Here is a 20,823-nt window from a genome sequence, read left to right as displayed (position 1 = left end):
CAACAATACATTGTATTGGTCAAAATTATTGATTTTTCTTTTATGCCAAAAATCATTAGGATATTAAGTAAAGCTCATGTTCCATGAAGATATTTTGTAAATTTCCTACCGTAAATATATCAAAACTTAATTTTTGATTAGTAATATGCATTGCTAAGAACTTCATTTGGACAACTTTAAAGGCGATTTTCTCAATATTTGGATTTTTTTTTTGCACCCTCAGATTCCAGATATTCAAATAGTTGTATCTCGGCCAAATATTGTCCTATCCTAACAAACCATACATCAATGGAAAGCTTATTTATGCTATTTAGTTTAAAGATGATGCATAAATCTCAATTTCAAGAGATTGACCCTTATGACAGGTTTTGTGGTCCAGGGTCACATATTTCAAATAAATGCTATTCTTTTAAACTTTGTTCATGAAAGAATCCTGAAAAAATGTATCACCATTTCCACAAAAATATTAAGCAGCACAACTATTTTCAACTTTGATAATGTTTCTTGAGCACCAAATCAGCATATTAGAATGATTTCTGAAGGACCCTGTGACACTGAAGACTGGAGTAATGATGCTGAAAATTCAGCTTTGCATCACAGGAATTAATTACATATTAAAATAGAAAACTGATGTTTTAAATTATATAGCTTTTTCACAATATTACTGTTTTTACTGTATTTTTTAAAATCAAATAAATGCAACCTTGGTGAGCACAAGAGATTTCTTTCAAAAACATTAAAAACCCAAAATGTTTGAATGGTAGTGTTTAAAAAATAACTTTCACTTTACTTAGTAAAGACTCCTGCCGCCAGACCCAGAGCACTGTCATTGGCTCTCCGAAGAACCTCATCCTCGGTCTCAAAGGACAGTACTGACATCACAGGCCCAAAGATTTCCTCTGACACACGTCATGTCATCTGTGCAGCCATCTGAAAACAAAACACATGAATGAACACACAACACATGATCTCAACATCAGCTGCCAACAACTCACCGAGCACACATGGCGTCATGTAGTATCCATCTTTTAGTTTAGGATCTGCTGGGATGAAGGGCTCCCCTCCACAGAGCACTCTAGCTCCCTATCAAGAAAAAGTAACTACTTTAAACCATATCATATAGTAAACGATACAATCATGCTACTATATGAATATTTTCTGAAGGTACACCTATACCTCTTTCTTAGCTTGCTTCACATATCCCAGCACCTTGTCCAGGTGTGGTTTGCTGACCAGAGCTCCCATACGAGTCTCATCCAACAGAGGGTCTCCTATCTGGATGGCTTTAGTTCTCCTGACCACCTCTTTCAAGAACGAACTGAGCTTTGCACGAAAACTCTGGTGCCATTGCTGCACACCTACAAGTGGGGGATACAAAAAAATAAATATTAATTAAAGAGTGTAAAAATAATACGTATTTGTATGAATATGGAGCTACCGAAGAGCATATTTATAGATGCACAATATAGGTGACCATGAACAGCAAGTGCACCAATGTGAGTGGGTTTTTATTATTAGTGTCCAGTCTGATTTTCAACAAAAATGAATACTTTTATTCAGCCAGGAGGCATTAAATTGATCAAGAGTGAAAACATTTCTATTTCAAATAAATGTTTTTTTTTTTTTTACTTTCTATTCAGAATTTAAAATGTAGAATTGAAAGCAATATTGTAATCGTAATTGTGTATTTGGTCTGTATATCAGCATGGCTGTGATTACAGCCAGGTAGAAGAAAATTAGCTTGTTATTGGCTAAAAAACAGAGAGGGAAAAAGATGTCTGCTCATACTTTGACTTGACTTTCCAATACAGTACCTGGCCTTGAGACAGGAAGTTGGCCGTGAGTGCTCCTCTAACAGCGTTTTCTAGGTCAGTGTCCTCAAAGATGATCAGTGGAGATTTACCGCCGAGCTCCAGTGTCACTGGTTTAACCCCTCGGGAGGCCATTTCCATTATCTGTTGGGCCAAAATGGGCATTTGAACGAAGTGCAGTTTCCATTACATTTACTATTACTTAATGACGTTTTCTCAATAGAGTGTATAACATTGGGTATAATAAACTCAACTTGGATTAAAGGAATAGTTCATCCAAAAATGAAACTTTTCTGAAAATGTTCTCACCCTCAGGCCATCCAAAATGAGTCGTGTGTTTACGAGAATACTTTTTGTGCGCGAAGAAAACAAAAATAACAACTTTATTCAATAGTTGATTAAAGTCGTTATTTTTGTTTTCTTCGCGTACAAAAAGTATTCTCGTCGCTTCATAATGTTACGGTTGAACCACTGATAGCAGACGGACTATTCTGATGATGCTTTTCATACTTTTCTGGACCTTGACAGTGTAATTTACTTGGCAGTCAATGGGACAGTCACAAGCCTCCCGGTTTTCATCCAAAATATCTTAATTTGTGTTCCGAAGACGAACGAAGCTTTTACGGGTTTGGAAGACATGGGGGTAAAGTGATTAATGACAACATTTTCATTTCGGGGTGAAGTATCCCTTTAAGAAAGAAGTCGCTTATGCTTACCAAGGATGCATTTATTTGATAGACAGAAATATTATAAAATATTAAATTTGAAAAGAAGTGTTTTCTATTTTAATGTATTTTAAAATGTAACCGAATCTGAATTTTCAGCATCGTTACTCCAGTCTTCAGTGTCACATGAACCTTCAGAATTCATTCTAATATGCTGATTTGCTGCTCAGTTATCAATTATTATTAACGCTTACTTTTTTAATAATGGTTCTTATTATTACCAATGTTGAAAGCAGTTTTTTCCCCAAGATTCTTTGGTGAATAGAAAGAAAAGAATGTATTTGAAATAAAAATATTTTGTAACATTATAAATGAGCTTACTGACACTTTTGATCAACTTAACATTTGGTACTGTATCTCTTATGAGAATGCTCAATGCCAAAACAACTAACCTGAAAGTGTGGTGGCTTGTCCTGCAAAATGCACATCTAAACGGGCTTCGGTGATGGACTTGCCATTGTTGACGACCTCTATCTCAGCAATCTCCTCTCTTCTATTCTCAATAACAGAAATAACTGAAAAGATCAGACTCAACACGACTTGAATCAATGCAGCACCATTATGTAATATTTTAGTATGCTTGATCAATGCATTCAGGTCTACCTCAATGAGTCTAGCTGCCTCTAGCATGACTCTGGCTCTTTCCGTGCCTGCCAATTTACTCCATACTGTCAAAGCAGCACTGGCGCTCCCAACAGCTGCATCAACATCTGCGGCACCACAAGCTTGTAGTTGGCACAGGACACGACCTGTGATACATTCTTAAAGATTAGAGATGATAATGTTTTTCATAGAACAATATGGTGAATTGAAGAACTCAATGGAATATGCATAGCCAGATGTGACTGTGATCATGTGATGGGGCAAAGTCTGATTGGGCAATGCTTAGTTAGAAGGGGGTGAAATGAAAAAAAAAATCAGTTTTAGTAAATACATTACTTGTTGCAGGCTCATATACTGGTTCGGATTTGGTTTTCACATCTTTGAGGTTTACTCGGCCTCCACACCAGAAGTTCTGTGGATCTTTGATATGAAGGGTTCCTGAGGATATGCTCCTTGTCCCGGTGTAGTGCAGGGCCCCACGGAGACCCGGGGTCCGGAGACAGCTCAGCAGGGCCATCTTCAAATGCCTAACACTGAACTTTGACCCCCTGGACGAGTGTCAACAAACGGGAACTTCTCAGATTTTGCACCAAAAAAAGAGTGTTACAATAAAAAAAAAACAGTCAAGCGTTAATTAGAAGAGATCTAAAAAAAAATTTAAAGTTAAATTATTTTTATAAAAACTTCATGCCTATGTTATCCCCTGCGAAATATGTCTGCAAAAGTCAAAAGTAACAACACCAGCCGTCCGTTTAAATGCAACCTACAACAAGCAAGTGTTGGGTTTGAAAATACTAGTAAGGTTTAGCAGCAACAGCCGTTCACTCACTTCCTGCTACAGCACGTCACTGACGATTTCGGATCAGTCCGGCCATTTTCGAGCATTTTAGGGCGGGCCTTCTTGCGCAAGAACGACTCCCATTGGTTTTTTCTTGATGATGTCATCTGACGGTTCGGCAAATAAAAGAAAACTAAATGTAATTACTAATTAATGTCACACTTTGTATAGCACTGACTGTCTTATGCTATGCTCTGTTTGTTATTGGTTCTATTTTCATTAATAAAAAAAAACTAAAAAACTAAATGTAATTTGGGAATGATGCATTATGCTAAATTGATTGTACTTGTGTAATATGTACTTTTGCTGGAAATGTTCTGTGTTTGCACTATTGTTATGTTTATTAAAAAAAACGTATATTATAATAAAAAAAAATAAAAAAAACTGTTGTTCATCTCTTTTGGAACTGTCCATTTACAAAGAAATTTTGGCAAGATGTTTTAAGTTTCATTAGGAGTGACACACAAATGCTTTGAATTACGTACGATTATTTTTGACAGCGATTTTATTCCATAATATGCATGATATGTATTCCCTGGAATGCGATTTTTAACTGGGGACCCCCTCGAAACGCGATTAGGATAGTTTTGGGCTAGTTTTGAGTAGCGATTCGGAGGGTTTAAAAAACTGTTGTTCATCTCTTTTGGAACTGTCCATTTACAAAGAAATTTTGGCAAGATGTTTTAGGTTTCATTAGGAGTAAAATTAATAATGAATGTGTCCTGTTTGGAAGGACGTAGTGCTGGGTTTCACTGAGTATGAACAGTCTAATAATAATAATAATAATAATAATAAAACAGTTTTATGTAGTGAATCTGATTTTGGTGCTTGCAAAATTTCACATTCACAGATGCAAACATTCAAACTCCAGACCTCTCTTTTTTGTTTTCATGAAAGAATTTGAGCAATACCTTTCATTGATCCAATTGTCTAAGAACAAAAGGGCTTTAAAATCTGTTTGTAACTCTTTTCCTAACTTCAATGACGTGTAATTCTCTAAATGTTTTTTCTTCTTCTTCAGTGTGTAAAGTAGTAAAAAGCACCCCCTTTTTCTTTTTTATTGATTTATTTATTTATTCTTTATTTTGTTGTCATTGTCTATTATTTTTCTGTGCTGATATTTGTATTACTGTGTTTGAGCATTAATAAAAAAAACAACAAAAAAAACCAGATGAAATTTTAAAAATAAAATGTATAAATAAATAAATAAATTATATGCAGTGAACCTTATTGTCTCTAAATATGTTGATGTTGACAGTACGTGCTCATTTTGTTGAGTTCCTATCACTGTGAAATAAACCTAAAACATCCGAACTGAATGCTATTATGGTAAAACATATGATAAATCACTGGAATATGTTGTCTTTTTTTCTTTCCTTTTTATTTTATATGGTAAATGTTTATATACGGGGAAATTCCCTGTCAATAAACCTACCATTTGGGCCTACTTTTCCACAGATTTTAATTGAGTCGTCTAAATGTCGTCTTTTCATCTGTGATGTCATTTATTTGGACATACAGGGACTTGTATTTAGAGATTTGTATGTATGCATTCATTTACTTCAGTAAAAAGAAAGAGCACATAAACAGAGCATATTTAAATGGTGCTTGTTTAATGGTAAACCTGAGTACAAATCGGTAATCGTTTTAATCTGCATTTTATCAAAATAATGGTAAACTGAAATATGTAAACAGTACTAAGTGGAAGAAAAGAATAGCTTGCAATGCACGTTTGCATTATTTTCTTTGATGAAAAAGTAGTGAGTGGGACAGAAGGAGGAGGAGCGCTGTGTGTGCAGTGTTGCCAAGTCCGCGGTTTTCCTACGGAATTGGCCTACTTTAACACTGTTGCCGCGGGTTGTTTTTCATGTCCGCGGTAACTGGGGACCCCCTCGAAACGCGATTAGGATAGTTTTGGGCTAGTTTTGAGTAGCGATTCGGAGGGTTTTCTTATGAAAACCTGGCAACCCTGTGTGTGTGTGTGTGTGTGTGTATTATTAGAATAGCGACACACACTCTCTTGTGCTCGCACTCCAAGCATGGCTGGCGACAGTGAAACACATCTGAAGGACAGAGCGGAGAACGGCCATAACACCCGACAGCCTTTCCTCATCGGTGTGTCTGGAGGCACCGCCAGCGGAAAGGTCTGAGCTTTACGAGTGTTTGTCAATAACCGTACAGACTCCGACGCTATTATCATGTCGGTTAACGGGGGTTTTCTGTGCCTCCAGCGACCGCGTGGCTTTATAATATCATAATATACACGAAAAGCGATTTTATAAATTCCACATATGGGATTTTAAAATTTATTCATATGTCCCTATATCACACAGGTCAAAATCTATAACTTACACCTTATTTAAAACCTTTATATTTTTGTAATTTCTTTGTCTTTTGCTTCACTAAGTGAATTGCGCGCGAAAATAATTAAAAAGTTAAACTAACCGACAACCCATAATTTTCATAATCCCGTTCAGACGTGTCCATTTCGTGTTTATTATCGTTTTAAATGTCGAGTACGTCATGCTTTAGCTCCACGTGGAATTACCGCGTTTCCTCCTGTTGTCGTTTATTTGCTTGCAAGCGACCTCGAATGTCGAAATCGGATGTTGACATATATGTTTATTTGTTGCCATGCTGGTTTAAAAGTGGTTTGAGTTCTCTGTTTAAAAAAAAAAAAAGTGTTACTTCCTTAAGTATTTTTTTTTAATTAATTTTTTATTAATAAAAATAGAACTAATAACAAACAGAGCATAGCGTAAGACAGTCAGTGCTATACAAAGTGTGATATTAATTAGTAACGGGAACTGAAAATAATGTCATAATATTTTAAACATGTTAATGACTTTTTGTTTTTTAACAATTTCAGAGAAGATATAAAACAATCAAATTCCACTAAAAATACCTTAAACAAAAATGCTTAAATTCATCCCCAATATTTATGTATATAAAATTTTGCCAGTAATATGAATAAATTAACAATGTATTCAAGACCTTTGTTAACATTCATTTCATAGTACACAATAATATCCTTTAAAGAAAAACAGTATTTATCCTTTACTAGATTAAAAATAAATTCTGCCAATTCCTTCCAAAAATTTTGGGTAATTTTACAATCAAAAAATAAATGTGATAACACTTTCTCATTTGTACAAAAGGAGCATTGCTTCCTCAAGTAGGCGAAGGAAAGTTCCGGGAACGTGACGTCATAATAGCGGAGGATGTTTACATTGTAGCAAAGCGTTCATTAATCTTCCGCTGACCTTCATGTGCAGGAAACATCACACCCGTCGCTAAAGAATTAACTTGTGAAAACTCATTGAACAAAATTAAACTTGCAGTCAAAATGTGGTTGCTTTATGTTTATAGGTCGCCCTTAGGAAAACGTCCCTCTTTTATAAATGACCCAGATTTGAAATGCTTTGGCCGATGAATGGAGGCCGTGCTTCCCCGCTGAATGTCCTTACATGGGATACGTGAGCGATTCCCGCATGCTGTTCTACCACACCAGAGTTCACAGCACGTCTGCAGAGACGCCGATGCTTTATCTGTAGTACAAGTTAAAAAATATTCACCAAAAAATGCCATCATTTCCTCTCCCTTTTCATGTTGTGCGGAACATAAAGAATGTTTGATATGAAGAATATTTGTAATCTAACTGTGTTGGTGCCCATTGACTTCCATATTGTATGGACTACAAACACTAAGAAAGTCATACAGGTTTGGAACGACATGAGGACAAGTAAATGACGGTTTTGAACTATTCCTTTAACTCAGTAAGCCTGACATAAAAATAATAGTCAGAAAAGCTTATTGTTTTATCTAGCTTATTGAAACTTTAGACAAAATGTTTTAAAAATGTGCATGTTTTTTTTGTTGTTGTTGAGTATCATATTTGATACATCAGGCTTTTATGGCTCATATAGTATGATGTATGATAATATGGAGATCTTTATAACTACTTACATAAAATGCATAAAAATATCAGTTTTCACTCTATATCTCCCATTAATATGCCTTAGTAAGATGCCATTTTGATGCTTAGTTTTGTGATCAAAGCTCTGTAGTTTTAACTGAGGGACAAAACATATAATGCTGCGCAATTATGATTGAGAGATCTACAAATGAGCATTCCTCAAAAGCCCTATGTATCACATTTAATACTCGCATTTTAACGTGATTATTCTAAATAAAGCACTTACTAAGTTGGTTTTGTGTCCTCTCCTCTCAGTCTTCGGTATGTGAGAAGATCATGGAGCTGTTGGGCCAGAATAAAATTGACCGTCACCAGCGGCAAGTGGTCATCCTCAGTCAAGACAGCTTTTACAGGGAGCTCACACCTGAACAGAAAGCTAAAGCACTCAAGGGCCAATTCAACTTCGATCACCCAGGTACTCTAATGTCTGAGGGTTGTTAAAGAAGTCAGAAGTTCACTCAGAAGTTAGAATATGCTCATCTATTACTTATATTCATGGAATGCAAAAAAAACGACCTCCCATTACTACGCATGGGAGAACCAATGGTGTTTTCTGTCAGTCTTCAATTTTGGTTCAATCCTTACACAAACTATCATACGGTTTCTCAAGACACGTGTCATATGGACTACGTTTATGGACATTCCTTTTAAAGAATAATCGGTTTATCAATGTTTCCATCATTCGCAGATGCTTTCGACAATGAGCTGGTCATGAAGACTCTGCGTGACATCATTCAGGGGGAGACTGTGCACATCCCAGTTTATGACTTTGTTACCCATTCCAGGTCAGCGCTGTTCTCTCTGCCTCTTCACAAGTTGCTGTTTTGAGTGTTCTGATGGGTGAATCACCATTGGATGTATTATCTTTTGAATCATATGTTCTCCACACCTATTACAGGAAGGATGACTTTGTGACCGTGTATCCAGCAGATGTGGTTCTCTTTGAGGGGATTCTCATGTTCTACTCACAAGAGATTCGAGATCTGTTCCAAATGAAGCTGTTTGTGGACACAGACCCAGACACGCGCCTCTCGCGAAGAGGTAGATGAATTGTGTGACATTTTGGTTTAAGTAGTGCTTTTTGTCTTTTTTTCTTACCTATGTAAGTAGAATAGATCTATGGTCTTTTTTGATTATAATGAGTGATTTCCTCTGGGTTTTCAGGGTCATTATCATTACATGAAACTAGGAATAATCATTTGTGTTAAATAGAAATTAATGCAAAGAATTTAGCATTTTGCTGCATTCCAAAGTTCAAGTTTGAACTGACCTGTGAATTTTTATTAATACCAATAGAAGAGATATATATATATAAAAATGTGTGATCTTAGCAGAATTAAAATAATGTAAATGTTAAAGCTGCATGTGTGTAGTGTTGCAGGAAAGGTAATTTTCATTGTATATTTTTACATTTTGGAGTTATTATTTGTTATTATATATTGAATTTTATGTTTTTAAATAAGAAAACATAGAGCATCATGTCATATTATGATCTGTGCAGTATCTGAAGAAATTGTGTGCTCAAAATCTAGTGTAACTGACATTATACTTACAAAAAAAAAGACTTCAAAGTATGTTTAAAATAAGTTTAAGTACTAAAATTACTAAAACAGAAAGTTAAATATTAAAGAAATATTACAATAGAAAAAAACGAATAAAAATGGAAAAAAAACCCACATAAAAGTCAAGTCACCTTTAAGCCCCGTTCACACCGATAACGATATAGTTCTAAAAATTGTTCTCAATGTTAAAGAATAGCAGAGTCCACACCACAGCTATAACGATAAACGCACAGAGAAACTATATCGTTGGAATCACTTTCAAAAAGATTTTTCTCCAGCTGATGAACGATAAAAAATGGACAGCCAATCAGAATCCATCCTGCTGTAACGAGCTCAAGAATTTAAAGCGGCAGACACGTGCGCTTAGAATAAACCGACGATATCGTTCGCTAGTGTGGACGCTAATATCGTTAGCTTTATAGTTATCGTTCTTGGTGTGAACGGGGCTTTATTTATATAGCACTTCATACAATACAGATTGTGTCAAATCAGCTTTACAGTGTTAAACTGGAAAATAATGATAACGTTAATTATATCTAACTTTTATGTATTTTACGTGTTAATTCAATGAGACAAAGTATCTTTCATTTGTATGTGGTATGCTTGATTATAAAAAAAAAAAACAGGCATTATGTATTTTATAAAACACTTTTGTGCTGAACATCCAGCAATAATAGCTGTATTGAGGTAAAAAAAACGTGAAGGTTTGGTTAAACTGCCCAACACTTGTATGTTTTCTTGTTTTTATCAGTGTTGCGGGACATCGGTGAGAGAGGCAGAGAGTTGGAGCAGGTTCTGAACCAGTACATCACCTTTGTGAAGCCAGCCTTTGAGGAGTTCTGTCTTCCTGTGAGTATCTTCATAAAAGCCTTTCCAAATCCTTCTGAACTAAACTTCACTTCTACATTATTATTATTATAGCTGCTTTTAACTATACTTTATTGTTAGAAAAGGTGTCACGTATATACCAACTTGACACCTTCCATCTGCTTCTGCTTGTGCCCTAAATGATCTTTGACATTTATATTTGCAGACCAAAAAGTATGCAGACGTCATCATCCCCCGAGGAGCAGACAATCTCGGTGAGTCAGTAGTCACTAGTTATTTGATATGGCATGCACACTGGAGAGATGTAATGTTATCTCCCTTTCTCTCTAGTGGCTATTAATCTGATTGTGCAGCATATTCAGGATATCCTGAATGTAGGAGTCACCAAACGGCAGAACGGTTTTCAGGACGTCCACGAAAGCCCCAGACAAAGACAGCCGTCTGAGTCGAGTCGACCTCACTGACCTCACTGTGGCCCTTCCCTCCATCGAGGAGAGGGCGGAACTGAATAATAACAGTGTACGTCCCATTCATCCAATGACAATGAAGGGATGCAGGAGCTGAAATGCCTTTGTTATCGTGACTATTATTTGCATTTGAAATGTTGTGGATAATTGTTTGCTGATACAGGGTTTTGAAAGTGCTATGTTTTTTGGAAGGTTTGATTGCAAATTCAACCTGTCCTGTCAGCGTGTCTATCTGCTTTCTTAGCTACTCAGAAAATAAATGAATAGTATGGAATGTTTTGTCAGACTGGAAGTAGAGACATTTTTGGTTACAGTGCTATTTGCGTACATACTTGAAGTCCGAGCTCAGGTTGGGTGGGTTGTTCCATCCACAAAAGGAAAAACCCTAGTACCTCATATTTGAGGCTCTTTTATATGTGTGTGATTGAAGAGATGTGTGATTTTGTAATGATGGCAACATGGTGCACTAATATTTTATATAGGTTTTTTTTTTTTTTGTAGCTTTCTAATAGAATCTCAATGTTGTAATGTGGTTCTTACAGTTGTAGTTTTTTGTACATATGATGTGACGCATTTTGTCATGTTTTGTCGACTATACTTACAGTTTTATCAGAACTGGTTCTTGATTTTTCCCATATCATCTTAGCGTGCATACATAGTATTTTACCCCAGTTACTAAAGTACTACAATCCCCAGATAAAATCAGGGATTACATTAAAAACCTCAATCACAATTATTGTTAACACCAAAAAACTGATTACTTGAATAAGCCTATATTTATTTTAGTAACCCTGTGCACACTACTTCAATAAGCCTGTGCTACGAATTTTTGACTGGATAACTTATTTACATCTGATTTTGTTGACGAATAATCCATTACGTTGTGGTGGAATAAAATAATAAAACTATACACAACTATATATACGTGTCTTTGTTACACTCTTTCACATCGTTTCATGCATGTAATACCCAGCACGACCGCTAGGCGTGAGCTGCTATCGTGGCGGCCGTCGCGCTCTTTATACGCAATTGGATGACATGCAGCAGCAGAGGCGTGGCTCATTATGGGGGTATGTGTGTGTGTAAAAGCATTGGATACTTGGAAAAGAAAAATCAATGAATAATCGCTCCACTAACTATTTCTTTTTGTCTATAGAAATTTGGCTTGCAGTTTAAAGCCAGTTTGGGGAATGTTACGAACGTGAGGCCGGTGGGAGATGATTTCCGCTGGTATTTAAAGGTAAAGTGTGTTCGTGTCACAGGCTGTCAGTGGACTGACATAAAAAAACACTACTACTTTAAGCAGTTCACTGTTTTTATGAAAATTGAGAAAGCACTCACTTTTCAGGATCTTTAACAATTTATAGACTTAGAGTCATTCATAATGTGATGAATACTACTGATAATAATGTACTGATAATTGTGGTGAAACCTGTTCAAGTGGCCATGTGATTTAAAGCTATGTAATTTAATATCTGACTCCTGTCCTTGCAGCTGAAGTGTGGCAATTGTGGTGAGGTGTCGGATAAATGGCAGTACATCACCTTACTGGTAGGTAGAAAAGTGTGGGAAATAGAGTTAATAACTGGTTTGCATCATATACTAGTATTGTTGCAAGATGTTTACATGCTTTTGTCCAAATCAGCTTAAAAACGAAAAAAATGCAACAAAAAGGGAGCAAACAATATTAGCAGTGAAGATATGTTTATCTTCCCTATTTTAAAAGCTATTTTTCTATTACATTTTGCAAGTAAACAGAAAATAAATAAATAATATTTCAATAAAACACTGAAAAGGGAACAAACATGCAGTTTTCATTGTGATTTTTCCCCCCAATAAATGTGTTTTCATTATTTCTCAAAAAAGTGACATACAATGCAATTTAAATTTTTTCTCTCCAAGTTTTTAATGCATTTTATGTCAAAATGTGTACAAAAAATAATTGAAAAATTGCTTTTAAAATAATTTTAAAAATACAAGAATAAGCACTGCCACACTGCATTGCAGAGAAAACATTTAATAAATATGTCACTAAGAAATTAAAATTCTGTCACCCTCATGGCTGTTCCAAAACAGTGATTTTATTAATTTATTTTTATTTATAGTTAAGTTGTTATTCATTCAAAATCTCGCCTTCATTGATACACTGCACTTTTGCATTTGTGTTATTTCATGCATACTAAATTGCCTTAGTGCATAGAAATAAACGTCTGTGTAGTGATCGTTGGTCCTTTCCTTTCTTCAGGACAGCATGCCACTGAAAGGAGGACGAGGGAGTGCTAGCATGGTGCAGAAGTGCAAACTGTGTTCTCGGGAAAACTCCATAGGTAACCAAACTACTAGCTAGTAAATGTGCTAATAAAATGCTTACACATGGCCCGAATCTCCAGATAAGCTGCACAATAGCATCTTCTCTATTGGTGTTTCTACATTTTTGGTTGGGCCGTGGGTAAGTGCATATGGATGGCTTATTAACTGGATGTCTTACTTTCCAGATATCCTGAGGGACACAATTACACCTTACAATGTAAGGCAGAATAAATTCTTTTTTTTTTTTTGTTAATTTAAAAACCACAATGTACTAAGTAAAAGATGCAGTTGCATATGAACATTTCTAGTTACATAATGCATATATTATTTGCTCAGTCTTGCGGGTACATGTATTTTCTCTTCTGAAGGCAGAAGACAGTGAAAGGTATAAGACAATTCTCCAGTTTGAGTGTCGAGGCCTGGAACCAGTCGATTTTCAACCTCAGGTGAGATATTCCAATAGTATAGTATAGTGTATATATATTTTTTAAAGAAATAAAAGTATTGATTCAGCAAGGAAGCATTAAATTACTCAAAAGTGACAGTGAAAACATTTACGAAAGATTTGTTACAAAAAATATTTATTTTCAATTAAATGCCGTTGTTTTGAACTTTCTATTGACCAAAGAATCCTGAAAAAAAATACGTTGGTCTCCACCAAAATACCTTTTTTTTTAACATTGATGATAATAATGTTTCTTGAAATCAGCATAGAATGATTTCTGAAGGATCATGTGACACTGAAGACTGGAGTAATGATGCTGAAAATTCAGCTTTGCATCACAGGAATTAATTCTATTTTAAAATGTATTAAAATAGAAAACATTTGTTTTAAATTGTAATATTATTAAAAAATATTTCAATATTTTACTATAGTTTTGATCACATAAATGCAGCATTGGTGAGCATAAGAGACCTCTTTCAAAAACATTAAAAAATCTTGCTAACCGTGAACTTTTGAATGGTAGTGTATATAATTAAGTAGTTGTTAAATTATCTTCAGAATCTTTACCCTAATCTGAATAAAACACATACACATTCACTTTGTTATTTTTCAGGCCGGTTTTGCCGCTAGCGGAGCAGAAACATCCTCCCAGTTCCCTGAAATCAACCTGCAAGAGAAGGTAAGAAAAAAAAGGAATTCTCATATCATATCACACCTTCTAGTTCATTCAGGAGCTCATAAGAGTCTCTTTTACATGTTTCAGGACTGGACGGACTACGATGAGAAGGCCAGTGAGTCTGTGGGGATCTATGAGGTCACACATCAATTCATCAAGTGCTGAAAAATGAAGAGGTCTGATTGAAGAACAACTGATTGGTTACTGAATGAAGAATGAAGTGACTGCACCACACTCTTGTTAGTCAGTGCTGATTGGTAAAAGGCTTATAATGTGTGAGATGGACAGTAAGTTTGGTTATACGATACTACAATAATAAAGTATGGAATGATTGGATATTTTTGTGTTTATGTGGGTTTGTCTTTTAGTAAAATGATCCAGAAAAGGAGAAGAGAGGCGGAGGAATATACAGTGGGTACGGAAAGTATTCAGACCCCCTTCAGTCTATGTGGAGTGAGTGTCAATATGGTGAGAGAGCTCTTGTGTTCATTAGATGAAAGTCCATGGACTGGATTCGTGACAGTTAGAGGGTAGTGTCAAGTTATTATTATTTTCATAATTAAAAAGAAAACAAGTAGATAGAATAAAATTAGAATAGAGAGTGTTAGTAGAAATTAATGTTTATAATGGTATCTCCAATAATCACTGTTGCATCTAAGCCATTGATTGTCTCTCTAGAACAAGCAACAAGGTATTTACTGAAGTCACACATCACAAATCATCATAATATAAAATGTATCTGTTTTGTAACGTGTATTCCCTAAAAGTTACTAGTATCTGTTTTACTTTTTAATAATGTACTTGGTAACAATTTAGATTAGGGAAAACAAATTCAATATTAACTAAAAGTTGTACCTCAATAAACTCCTATTTTGCTGCTTATTGGTAGTAAGGTAGTTGTTGCAGTATGTTTAGGTATTAGGTAGGGTTAAGGGATCTAGAAAATGGTCGTGCAGAATAAATTAATAATATGTGTTTTATAAGTGCTAATAAACAGCCAATATGCTAGTAATATGGTCCATGGACTGGATTCGTGACAGTTAGAGGGTAGTGTCAAGTTATTATTATTTTCATAATTAAAAAGAAAACAAGTAGATAGAATAAAATTAGAATAGAGAGTGTTAGTAGAAATTAATGTTTATAATGGTATCTCCAATAATCACTGTTGCATCTAAGCCATTGATTGTCTCTCTAGAACAAGCAACAAGGTATTTACTGAAGTCACACATCACAAATCATCATAATATAAAATGTATCTGTTTTGTAACGTGTATTCCCTAAAAGTTACTAGTATCTGTTTTACTTTTTAATAATGTACTTGGTAACAATTTAGATTAGGGAAAACAAATTCAATATTAACTAAAAGTTGTACCTCAATAAACTCCTATTTTGCTGCTTATTGGTAGTAAGGTAGTTGTTGCAGTATGTTTAGGTATTAGGTAGGGTTAAGGGATCTAGAAAATGGTCGTGCAGAATAAATTATTAATGTGTTTTATAAGTGCTAATAAACAGCCAATATGCTAGTAATATGCATGCTAATAAGTGACTAGTTAATAGTGAATAGTGTTCACTAAAGTGTTACTATATACTTTTAAGAATTCCAATAGTAACAAGTTTTGAATTAGTAACTAATCATTAGATAATGTCTGTTCCAATTGTTACTGATAAAAGTTTTATCTCGTTAGGGACAAATTCTCACTATCAACTAGTTGCTTATTAGCATGCATATTGATTAGTATATTGGCTGTTTATTAGTTCTTATAAAGCACACATTAATGCCTTATTTTAGTTATTTAATGCCTTATGCATGACCATATTTTAGAACACCTAATCTGACCTCATACCTAACCTTAACAACTACCTTACTGACTATTAATAAGTAACAAATTAGGAGTTAATTGAGGCAATGGTCATAGCTAATAGTTAATAGTGAGAACTGGTCTTCAAACTAAAGTGTGACCAAAACGTGTCTAATAAATAGGTGCCATACAAGTCACTATGAGAACATATCGGAGTACTAGTTGGAGGTGAATTGTCTATATCTGAACCACTAGTTTGAGGTGAATAGTCTCTGTTTGAAACAGATCCTTAAACATAAAAAGCCAAATGTGCAATTTGTTACCAGCAATGCAATAATAGTAATAGAAGGCCTAATAAAGTCATAGTTACTTATCACTTCTGAAGTAACTATATTAAAAAGATACTATTGGATACTATTGGAATACTTACTACTAACTAAACGGAGCTAGCCTTGACCTAAATAGTGATTTGACTGACCATGGCTGAGGACAGAGTGCCATCTGTGTGACATTGGCAGCGCTGCACCCAGTGATTGGTGTGTTTATAATCAGCTGCTGTTGTTTAGTTTCAGCAGTGAAGTCCAGTTGACAGTGTTGCCAACTTAGCAATTTTGTTGCTAAATTTAGCAACTTTTCAGACTACCCTAGCAACTTTTTCTTCCAAACGCACCTAGCAACAAATTTAGCAGTTTTAAAAATTGATTTGGCAACCTTTAGCAACTTTTGATAAGTGACTCAGACAATAAAAAGGCACACAAACAAATCTAAATTAACATATATAAAATATATTTTTTGCTGAGATTTGATGATGTGACAATTTTGCGTCGTCATTGCGCAATGACATCACAACGTCATTTAGCAACTTTTAGCAACAAATTGACCTTCCTTTAGCAACTTTCTCTGAAAATTAGTTGGCAACACTGCCAGTTGAGCTGTCACAACGCAAACCTGAAGATGGCTGCAGCGAGAGTTTTTGTAATCGGGGTGGGAATGACAAAGGTAAACGCATCGATTGCCTTGATTTATGCGGTTTGTAATTGCCTGGTTTGCTAACTGTAAAGCAGCCTAGCTTGCTCGTTACAGATCAGCCTGTGGTGTGAAGTTAAGGGCAAATCCTGTAGGAGCTGCTGTAGTTTTATATACACATCAATGGAAAACTTATTTATTCAGCTTTGAGATGGTGTATAAATCTCAATTTCAGATATCAGGATAATCGGTAAATATGACCCTGACTATGCACGGTGACAAAATTAACATTTGAAAAATAAAAATGATTATTATTACGGCCTCTACTAGTGCCCCGGAAGTAAAATTGCGCCATGTAAATGAATTTTATGTAGTGTGAATTCAGTGGTACTTTTTTTAAAAGAGCTTTAATGAAAGCATCCTCAATTATTGTTATGGTAATGCATTATATTTCTTTTGTATTTAGTATGAATTCAATTGTACTTTTTAAAGATTGTAACACTCCAAAGAGAAAGGAAAACTTGAAATCGCATCATATGACCCCTTTATGAAATCATTAAATAGTTCTTCATAATTAATAGTTTTTCATATTATATGATGTTTTTATACACTATATTTTTATACATGCCCTATTAAATATAAACCTAATCTCCAGGGAGTGCGCTATTAAAAATTCAGGCATCTTTTTAAAGTACAGCTCCAAGGAGTCATATTTCAGTGATACTTTTGTCCTGTTTTTCAGTTTGGGTCTTTCAGGGATCCCAATAATCAATGTCAACAATAACTGCTCTACCGGCTCCACTGCGCTGTTTATGGCCCGTCAGCTCATTCAGGGAGGTCAGAAGGCCGAAGACTGAAGACTATACTATACTAAATGTGATGATACACGGGGCAACTTTTTGAGCAATGTTGCTTGGGCACTTTCTCATTGAGAATGGGCAACAAATTTCTATCTGGAATATATTCAACATTGCCCGGTGTTCTGTCGATTTGTGCTACACTGTCAGATTTTGCTACCTCCCATAAAACAGTGGGTAGTACGATTCGACAACGAAAAATGCTACCTGTAAAATTATGGTTTATTAACTTCTACACCTACCCTTACAGTAATGCAAATACAGTAATTATGTGTTATATTCGCGGTTGTAGCTAGAAGGGATACAGCTACAGGAAACCAACAATAACAATTTTTTTCTACCTATTAGATTATGTCTACACCTACCCCAACCCTAAACCTACCCTTACAGTAATGCATATATATTAAATATTGTTGTTCTGCATGAGAAAAAGGATGCAATATTGATGTGTGCATGCGCAGTAAACCCTGGTAGGACAATCTGACGGGTAAGATAAAATGTCAGGACACTGGCAACATTGCTCAAAAAATTGTCCCGTGTATCATCACCTTAAGACTTCAGACATTTTTTTTTATTCTAAATTAAATTTCATGTTTTGCAAAACTATGGCATTGAACACAATCTTTTATTGAATAGTAATAATTTGAATAAAAATAATATTAATAATTTAAAACAATAACACACACTACCTTTTAGAAGTTTGGTCTACACCTACCCCAACCCTAAACCTACCCTTACAGTAATGCAGATATATTAAATATTGTTGTTCAGCATGAGAAAAAGGATGCAATATTGATGTGTGCATGCGCAGTAAACCCTGGTAGGACAATCTGACGGGTAAGATAAATGTCAGGACACTGGCAGCATTGCTCAAAAAATTGTCCCGTGTATCATCACCTTAAGACTTCAGACATTTTTTTTTATTCTAAATTAAATTTCATGTTTTGCAAAACTATGGCATTGAACACAATCTTTTACTGAATAGTAATAATTTGAATAAAAATAATATTAATAATTTAAAACAATAACACACACTACCTTTTAGAAGTTTGGGGTTGGTATGATTTTTTTAATGTTTTAAAATGTTTTATGTGTTTGTTTTGATAAGTCTCTTATGCTCACCAAGGCTGCATTTATTTGTTACAAATACAGTAAAAACATCACTATTGTGAAAATATTATTACAATTTAAAAGGACTGTTTCCTATTTTAATATATTTATAAAATATATTAATTTATTCCTGTGATGGCAAAGCTGAATTTGCAATTTTTATCATAAATAAAAGTGTTAATTTCTTTTTCTTTTCTTTTTTTCTTTTCTTTTCTTTTCCTCTCTTTTCTTTTCTTTTCTTTTCTTTTAGATCTTATTTGCTTCAGACTTTTGTATGGTAGTATATCACAAAAAACATTAAGCAATTGTTTTCAACAGAAATGCTTATTGAGCAATGAAAATTAAGCACTGCTAAAAATTCAGATTTGGTGTCACAGGAATAAATTACATTTAAAATATATTTAAATAGAAAACAGTTATAGTTATTTAAAATTGCAATAATATTTCACAATGTTACTGATTTAACTAAAAAAAATGTATAAGAGACTTCTTTCAAAAACAATAAAAAAAAAATCATATAATACAAAAAATGTATATTATGCAAAATCTCTTGCAATCAGGTTTGGCTGATTGTGTTCTTGCCTTGGGCTTTGAGAAGATGGAAAGAGGTTCACTCTCGTCAAAGGTATGAGTACATCTCACGGCTCTTTTATAATAATACCAGTAAAATCAGCCAGTTTCCCATGTCATCTCATGGGTTTGCAGTACATGGACAGAACCAACCCTATGGAGAAACACATGGAGGCGATGATCAACCGTTATGGGATGGCGGCGGCACCAGCTGCACCTCAGATGTTTGGCAATGCTGGAAGAGAACACATGGAGAAGTACGGTGAGATCTCATTAAAGCGTTGAGTGTGTGATATGAGTGGTTTAGACTGATCTGGGCAACTATTTAGACTTCTGCAAGAAATGCTTTGTGTCTTCTCTAGGCACAAAACCAGAGCATTTTGCCAAAATAGCTTGGAAGAACCACAAGCATTCCACCAATAATCCGTATATTTTAATGAGTTTGTTACAAAGGAAATGTCAACATTCATTTCTGTGCATAAAAAAATAACAGGAAGACATATTCAGTCTTCGATTCTCTTTGTTTTTCTGCATATTCTCACTCAGATATTCTCAGTTCTGGGATGAATATAGTCTGGAGCAGGTCATTAACTCCAGGAAGGTCTTTGAGCTCCTTACACTCTTACAGTGTTGGTAAGTGCACCACAGAGTGAGCAGAGAGCTGTTGAATAATAATTTTTCAATTTAAAAGTGATTTAATTTATTATAATACTGTTTTATTTAACTATATATTAAAACATGAATTTAAATAAACCGTTTTGAATATGTCTATTAATTAATTAACTTTTATGCTTGAATTATTAAGTTAATAACTTATTTCTTATCTATTTTATTCAAGTGCCACTCAAAAGACAAAATTATTATTTTTTGTGTGCTATTCAACATTATTCCACAAATACTGTTGATTTAGCTTAATACGTACTGAACCCAACTATATATTTCTATTTTTATAGAAGCTGGTAAACTCTTTTGCATGACAGTCATTATTCTGGTTTATGCATGTTATTATTTTACATATCAAAGAAATGTGTATGTTCTTATTAGTTAGCTTGTTAAAATACAGAGTTCTGGCATGAAACTCTAGATGGTGCAGTCCGATAGGTCTAGCTCAATCTGATCTGGCGACATCATTGTCGCATGGCAGCTGATTGGTTCTCTCCTGTATCGGTAGCCAATGAGCTTACTGCTTAATATTCCAATACCTGGCTTTTGTTTGCTGTAGCAGTTGGCAGCGCACTTCAGGAACCCTCCACCTTCCCCAGCTCCACCTGTATAGATCT

The 20,823-nt window shown here is 34.8% G+C and overlaps 3 protein-coding genes and 1 pseudogene across 4 annotated transcripts in view; 3 read left to right on the top strand and 1 right to left on the bottom strand.

The window, feature by feature from the left end:
- The window catches only part of LOC107722386 (aldehyde dehydrogenase family 9 member A1-B-like), an 8,724-nt pseudogene extending 4,700 nt beyond the window's left edge, over nt 1–4,024 (bottom strand).
- A 1,948-nt stretch (nt 4,025–5,972) lies between these two features.
- On the top strand, nt 5,973–11,169 carry LOC107722061 (uridine-cytidine kinase 2-B-like). Of its 2 annotated transcripts, none has more exons than XM_016530293.1 (7): nt 5,973–6,121; nt 8,209–8,368; nt 8,642–8,738; nt 8,852–8,994; nt 10,267–10,364; nt 10,549–10,597; nt 10,697–11,169. In XM_016530293.1, the coding sequence occupies exons 1-7, from the start codon at nt 6,017–6,019 to the stop codon at nt 10,786–10,788; spliced, it is 744 nt and encodes a 247-aa protein (XP_016385779.1). In that variant the 5' UTR covers nt 5,973–6,016; the 3' UTR covers nt 10,789–11,169. The 2 variants fall into 2 exon arrangements, with proteins under 2 accessions (XP_016385779.1, XP_016385769.1); XM_016530283.1 differs by having other exon boundaries at nt 10,674–11,169.
- A 653-nt stretch (nt 11,170–11,822) lies between these two features.
- Nucleotides 11,823–14,603, top strand: LOC107722617 (UPF0587 protein C1orf123-like). Its single transcript, XM_016531051.1, has 8 exons — nt 11,823–11,880; nt 11,967–12,050; nt 12,305–12,361; nt 13,056–13,137; nt 13,306–13,337; nt 13,489–13,566; nt 14,179–14,244; nt 14,329–14,603. Exons 1-8 carry the CDS (start codon nt 11,875–11,877, stop codon nt 14,404–14,406), a joined length of 483 nt encoding a protein of 160 aa, XP_016386537.1. The 5' UTR covers nt 11,823–11,874; the 3' UTR covers nt 14,407–14,603.
- A 1,916-nt stretch (nt 14,604–16,519) lies between these two features.
- LOC107722381 (non-specific lipid-transfer protein-like) overlaps nt 16,520–20,823 on the top strand; it is a 7,849-nt gene continuing 3,545 nt past the window's right edge. Inside the window, exons 1-6 of the mRNA XM_016530731.1 lie at nt 16,520–16,545; nt 17,749–17,843; nt 19,534–19,598; nt 19,679–19,805; nt 19,906–19,969; nt 20,090–20,176. Of these exons, the coding sequence (XP_016386217.1) occupies nt 16,520–16,545; nt 17,749–17,843; nt 19,534–19,598; nt 19,679–19,805; nt 19,906–19,969; nt 20,090–20,176 (464 nt within the window). The remainder of the gene's footprint in view (nt 16,546–17,748; nt 17,844–19,533; nt 19,599–19,678; nt 19,806–19,905; nt 19,970–20,089; nt 20,177–20,823) is intronic.

Source organism: Sinocyclocheilus rhinocerous, unplaced genomic scaffold (genome assembly GCF_001515625.1).
Source record: "Sinocyclocheilus rhinocerous isolate Xijiao unplaced genomic scaffold, SAMN03320098_v1.1 scaffold161, whole genome shotgun sequence".
Taxonomy (NCBI): domain Eukaryota; kingdom Metazoa; phylum Chordata; class Actinopteri; order Cypriniformes; family Cyprinidae; genus Sinocyclocheilus; species Sinocyclocheilus rhinocerous.
This window is presented reverse-complemented; position numbering and strand designations above follow the sequence as displayed.

Coding starts and splice junctions, on each gene's coding strand:
- LOC107722061 (XM_016530283.1), top strand. CDS start 6,017: ATGGCTGGCGACAGTGAAACACATCTGAAGGACAGAGCGGAGAACGGC. Junction 6,122..8,208: donor GAGGCACCGCCAGCGGAAAG/GTCTGAGCTTTA, acceptor CTCTCCTCTCAG/TCTTCGGTATGTGAGAAGAT. Junction 10,598..10,673: donor CCGAGGAGCAGACAATCTCG/GTGAGTCAGTAG, acceptor CTTTCTCTCTAG/TGGCTATTAATCTGATTGTG.
- LOC107722617 (XM_016531051.1), top strand. Junction 13,338..13,488: donor ACACAATTACACCTTACAAT/GTAAGGCAGAAT, acceptor TCTCTTCTGAAG/GCAGAAGACAGTGAAAGGTA. Junction 13,567..14,178: donor CAGTCGATTTTCAACCTCAG/GTGAGATATTCC, acceptor GTTATTTTTCAG/GCCGGTTTTGCCGCTAGCGG.